A 6,664-nucleotide genomic window follows, 5' to 3' on the forward strand; every position below is an offset into this window, starting at 1 on the left:
CCCTATAAATTTTGAGGTCAGTATCTCAAAGATCAAGGTCACAGTGCCCCTGAACAGTTAAACAGTTTCCAGATGACAACTGAAGATTGCTTGGGCCTAGGATCATGAAAGTTGATAGAGAGGTTGGTCATCATTAGCAAACGACCCCTTTTGATTTTGAGATCAGTAGGTCAAAGGTCAAGGTCACAGTGACCAGGAACAGTAAAACGGATTCCGGCAATAACTCAAGAACGCTTGGGCCTAGAATCAGGAAAATTGATAGGGAGATTGGTCATGACTAGCAGATGACCCCTACAGATTTTGAGGTCATTAGGCCGAAATTCAAGGTCAAATTTGCCAGGAACAGTTAAAGGGTTTCTGGATGATAACTTGAGAATGCTTGAGTCAAGGGTCATGCAAGATGATACAGAGATTCATCATGACCAGCACATGACTCCTATTGATTTTGAGGTCAGTACGTCAAGGTTACAGTGACTCGGAACATTAAAACCGTTTCCAGACAATTACCTGAGAACACTTGGGCTTAGGATCATGAAACTTGATAGGGAGGTTGGTCATGACCAGTAGATGACCCCTTTAGATTTTAAGGTCAGTAGGCCAAAGGTCAAGGTCTCATTGACTTGGAACAGTTAAACCCTTTTTGGACGGTACCTTGAGAATGCTTGGGCCTAGGATCACAAATTTAATAGGGAGGTTGATTATGACCAGCTGATGACTTTGTTGATTTTGAGGTCAATAGGTTAAATTAATTAAATAAGGTTAAATCTTGTTAAACTCGAAACTGTTGGATTAAGGGTTCCACTAGAAAACTATTATGGCAGAAAGTACAAAATTTTATCTCAATGAAATAAAAGGATTTTACAGTATTCGGTATACACATTTTATTTTTCAGGTGCAATAATAGATGAACCTAGCAGTGTCAATCTGTATCCACAGTCCTTACCTATAATCACTTGTAAGAAAGATAAAGACAGTGAAAGACAGACATTAGAGAAAATAAAGGATGTAGGATTTTGTTTCACACATTTATATGGCTACAAGAATTATCTGAAAGAGAATCAGTTAACCAACCAATCAAATGATGATGAGGAAACAAAGGTCTGTATGCTTAAATATCACAGGTATTTTAACCTCTGGACTCAGTTTTTATTGTTTTTTTTTTTTTCAAATTTTAACTCTATCGATCCTTTTTACTCCCTATAGGATGATAACTATTGGTAATTTAGGGATAATTTTAGGGCATTTTCTAAGACTGTTCTAAATTTAATGTTAGGCAACAGTCAAAGGTGTAGATTTATATCCTGTAATCTTGTCTTGCCATGTTTTTAGCTCACCCTGAGCACAAAGTGCTTGGGGTGAGCTATTGTGATCGCCCGGCGTCCCTCCACACTTTCCTTTAAACAACATCTCTTCCTTAACTAATTAGCCAATTTTGATGAAACTTCACAGGGATGTTTCTTTGATGGTCTTCTTTAAAAATTGATAAAAGAATTGAATTCCATACAGAACTCTGGTTGCCATGTCAACCGAAAGAAAAAAACTTAAAAAAATTTCTTGTCCAAAAAATTTTTCTTTTCCAAAACCACAGGTCATAGGGCTTTGATATTTAGTATGTATCATCATCTAGTCGTGCTCTACCAGGTTTATTCAAATTGTCCCCCTGGGGTCATATTATCTCGCCCTGGGGGTCAAATGCTTTACATAGACTTATATAGGGAAAATTTTGAAAATCTTCTTTTCCAAAACTACAAGTCCTAGGGCTTAGATATTTGGCATGTAGTATCATCTAGTGGTCCTCTACCAAGTTTGTACAAATTCCCCCCACTATGCTGAAATATGGCCCCGCCCTTGGGTCACATGGTATATAATTATAGACTTATATAGGGAAAAACTTTGAAAATCTTGTCCAAAACAACAGGTCTTAGGTATTTAGTATGTATCATCATTTAGTGGTGCTCTAAAAAGTTTCTTCAAATTATCCTCCTGGGGTCAAATATGGCCTAACCCTGGGTGGTCGCATGGTTAACATAGACTTATATTTAGAAAATTTTGTAAACCTTCTTCTCCAAAACTACAAGTCCTAGGGTTTTGATGCTTGGTATGTAGTATCATCTAGTGGTCCTCTACCAATTTTTTTTCAAATTATCTCCCTAGGGTCAAAGTTTGCCCAATCACTGGGGTCACATGGTATATAATTATAGACTTATATAGGGAAAAACTTTGAAAATCTTCTTGTCCAAAACCACTGGACCAAGGGCTTTGATATTTGATTAGTAGCATCATCTAGTGGTCCTCTACCAAGATTGTTCAAATTATTTCCCTGGGGTCAAATATAGCTCCGCCCCGTGGGTCACATAGTTTTAATAGACTTGTACGGTGAAAAACCTTTAAAAAAATTGTCTTAAACCGTAAGGCTGAGAGCTTACATATTTAGTATTTGTTCTGATATACCAAGATTTTTCAAATCATTGCCATTGGGTCAGTATAGGTCACACCAAAGTGATCCCTTGTTTTACCTTGACTGACTTGTTTTTGAAGCAGTTGCAAAGAAATTTACACCACAAGCACAATGTTTGATACAGATTTCAATATTTATATAGAATTATCTCAAAGATGACCTACTGACCTACTTTCTTGTTTTTTAAGGTACAGCATAGAAATTTGGATCACATTTATAACTTTTGATACTGATATCAGTACTCATCTTTAATATTCTTAACCCTGAACTGCTGACCTACTTTCTTGTTTTTGAAGCTACAGCAAGAAAATTTGGACAACCAGTTTAATTTTTAAGCAGCTTTCAGTATTTACCTTGAATAATTTTTACCATGACCTACCCGATACAATACAATGCAAATTTTATTTCAAATGGGTGCAGATATATAAACAGGAAGACATTAGCTATGTATAGCTATTTACCGACATACGTACTCACCTAGTTTTTATCACTGCCGATGAAATTGGGAGGGGATATTGAAATGGCATTGTCCGTCCGTGCGTGCGTCCATCCGTCCGCAGCCATTTCTCAGTAGCTAGCAGGTAGAATTTCATGAAACTTGAAATAAACATGAACCAACATACTGCGATGATGCCCGTCAAGTTTTTTTTTTTTATTGGTCAATTTCCCTTAGAGTTATTGCCCTTGATTAAATGAAAAATGTCTGTCCGCAGCCATTTCTCAGTAACTATCCGGTAGAATTTCATAAAACTTGACATAAACATGCACCAGCATACTGCGATGATGCCCGTCAAATTTTTTATCGGATTGGTCAATTTTCCTTAGAGTTATTGCCCTTGATTTAATAAAAAATCTACATCTGCAGCCATTTCTCAGTAACAAGCTGGTAGAATTTCATGAAACTTGAAATAAATATGAACCAACATACTTCGATGATGCCGGTCATTGTTTTTTCAATTTCCTTAGATTATTGCCCTTTAATTTTTTAAAAATCTACAGATTTGCACATAACAAACCAACCCATTGGCAGAATTTCATTAAACTTCTTTCATTCTTTTCCATGAACATTTAGTATAATCATGTGAATTTATGTACCCACACCTGGTCACCACCTTGCCTTGGTCACACACCCTCCCTCTCCCCCCCCCCCCCCCCCCCCCCCCACCCCCATAAAAAAATCATTCCTTTTTATTATTTTTTTTTTCAAACCTTCCATGAATATTTATTGGCATGCAGAGTTGCACCATTCCCCCACCTCACTCTTTGTGCCCTCACCTAGTCACCCCTGCTGCCCCCCCCCCCCCCCCCCCCCCCCCCCCCTCAAAAATAAAAGCATTCATTTTCTGTTAATATGTTTTTGACTTATGAAATTATTTGCTTATTAGTAACATCCTTACTTTTTTTGCCAGAAATATTTTTTTACCATTCCTTACCTCAAGCCCTTTCAGCGGGGGATACCAATTCATCAAATTTGCTTGTTGTCAGTGAAGCTTAAGGAAAGAAATTTGTTTAAACAAGCAACTAAACTCAGGTTAGCAATATAGGGCCATCATGGTCCTCTTGTTGAACTTCACTTTTACATGCCTGTTTTTAAACAGATGAGTTAATGTTCTGGTGTCTGTCAGTCTGTCAACACTTTGAACGTGTTACAACTACTGTTTTCAAACATCACAAGGTGACTTAGTTCCACTTAGGTCCTTGTTTTCAGGTAAGTGGCTCAAAGGTATCAGACTCCAGTTCTGTAATTGTTTCCGTTTCTAGAGGAAGATGCTTTGATATATTATTTTTAGGATCAACATGATCAATGGCTCTGTAAAGTTTATCACACTGTCAGATTGCTTCTCTTAGTATTTTTATCCTCATAAAAGTTTACTTTCTCTTTAGAAATGTTTATGGAAGTTGGATCGTCGATTTTGGAAAATCATGATGGGATTGCCTAGCAACAGTTTGTTTGTGGTGATTTTACCTGGACGAGAAGAAAATGGAAATGTTTACTCTGCAATGACTTTTGCAAAAATCACTTGATTATATGTCTGGCCAAGAAAAGTCTTGTTTGAAATAAAGAAATGTGGCATTAGTGAGCATGTATTGGCATTTTATTTCTGAGATACAAACAGTTACATACAAATAGGTGTGAATAACATAAAGAATCCACGACTGAAACATTTGTACAAATCGTTGCTGTTTTTTTATAGCATAACACGCTCAGGTGAGTTTTTGTGATCGCTTGATGTCCAGCATTTGTCTGTCGTCTGTCTGTCTGTTAACATTTAGCTTGTGTATGTGATAGAGGCTGTATTTTTCAACAGATCTCCATGAAATTTGGTCGAAATGATTGTCTTGATGAAATCTAGGTCGAGTATTGAATATGGGTTATCTGATGTCAAAAACTAGGTCACAAGGTCAAATCAAAGAAAACCCTTGTGTATGCGATAGAGACTGTGTTTTTCAATTGGTCCTCGTGAAATTTGGTCAGAATGATGGCCTTGATGAAATCTAGGTTGAGTTGGAATGTGGGTCATCTGGGGTCAAGAAGTAGGTCACTAGGTCAAATAAAGAAATTCCTTGTGTATGCGATAGAGACTATATACATGCTTTACATGCTGTTCAATTTTCATGTCAAACAACTCTTTCTTCCTATGATTTGGTGTTGTTTGATTTTTGTTTCTCAATGCCTACTTTGAAACCTTAAATATTGCGCAAAAAAGGTGATATTTCTTTAATCAGGCCATGTTGCTAGTAGATGTTGAAGCATAAGTCGTATTTTAATTTTCTGAAAAGTGGTTCCAAACACAATGTACATAAGAAACACAAATCACAGATGTAATAAACATAACATACCAGTAATTAACAAACTTACAAGTAATGCTCTTCAGAGCATGTGGCTAAAGTATTCAGTTTGCAAAATAAAATGGGTCATTACAACATTAAAGTAAACTGAGTTCATTCTATCAGAATAAACCGAGTTGAGAAATTCACAGTAACCAGTGCCCTACCAAAAAACTTTACAAGGAAGGGGGATCTCTAAGAAATAATTGTGTAATGCAAAACAATAATAAAAAAAAAATAGTTATACAATAGGATCCCCAAAATATCATGTGATAATCTATCACATAAATGACATGAAATATACAATGCCTAATATGATAACATTATACTGCCTTCCCATTATTCTCGACACAATGTCTCTAAACATATTCCGTAACTAATTTTAAAAATTTCTAGAAACAGTGAAGAATATTTCATCAAAGTTTCATATTTGAAAGGTAAAATAATATTCTTCATGGATATTTTGTTATCTTCATTTTATTTTTTGTCCCATGCTGATTTTGGCACAGGACAGCCCAAGTGTTTACATAAATGATGAAAATTATGGTGCAGAGAATTGTACCTTTTTTTGTGTGTGAATATAGATCATCGTCAATATACATTATCATCAGAAAATGGAAACAAAATAAAGGTCACCTTACTTGAACATTATTTGAATGTTTGTTTTTGTACCCTTTATGAAGATGATTTGGAAACACTTCCCATCTTCCCATCTGATAAATATCTCCTTGAACAACTGATATAAACCAAATAAGGACCGATTTCAAATAATTAAGACAGTCCACTACTTTCTTGTTTTTTAGGGTTTTTAGCTCACCTGAGCATGAAGTGCCCAAAGGTGGGCTTTTGTGATCACCCTGTGTCCGTCGTCAACAATTTGACTGTTAACACTCTAGAGGTCACAATTTTGGCCCAATCTTAATGAAACTTGGTCAGAATGTTACCCTCAATAAAATCTTGGAAGAGTTTGATATTGGGTCATATGGGGTCAAAAACTAGGTCACCAGGTCAAATCAAAGGAAAAGCTTGTTAACACTCCAGAGTTCACATTTTTGGCCCAATCTTAATGAAACTTGGTCAGAATGTTAACCTTAATAAAATCTTGGACGAGTTTGATATTGGGTCATCTGGGGTCAAAAACTAGGTCACCAGGTCAAATCAAAGGAAAAGCTTGTTAACACTCCAGAGGTCACAGTTTTGACCCAATCTTAATGAAACTTGGTCAGAGTGTTATCCTCAATAAAGTCTTGGACGAGTTTGATATTGGGTCATCTGGGGTCAAAAACTAGGTCACCAGGTCAAATAAAAGTTAAAGTTTGTTAACACTGTAGAGGCCACATTAATGACTGTATCTTCATAAAACTTGGTCAGAAAGTT

At 36.2% G+C, this 6,664-nt stretch overlaps 1 protein-coding gene across 1 annotated transcript in view; it reads left to right on the plus strand.

The window, feature by feature from the left end:
• Nucleotides 1-4,539, plus strand: part of LOC123561923 (uncharacterized) — a 54,836-nt gene extending 50,297 nt beyond the window's left edge. Inside the window, exons 13-14 of the mRNA XM_053528376.1 lie at nt 893-1,098; nt 4,343-4,539. Of these exons, the coding sequence (XP_053384351.1) occupies nt 893-1,098; nt 4,343-4,483 (347 nt within the window). The 3' untranslated portion in view covers nt 4,484-4,539. The remainder of the gene's footprint in view (nt 1-892; nt 1,099-4,342) is intronic.
• Nucleotides 4,540-6,664: the final 2,125 nt, after the last annotated feature.

This window comes from Mercenaria mercenaria, chromosome 2, assembly GCF_021730395.1.
Source record: "Mercenaria mercenaria strain notata chromosome 2, MADL_Memer_1, whole genome shotgun sequence".
Classification (NCBI taxonomy): Eukaryota; Metazoa; Mollusca; class Bivalvia; order Venerida; family Veneridae; genus Mercenaria; species Mercenaria mercenaria.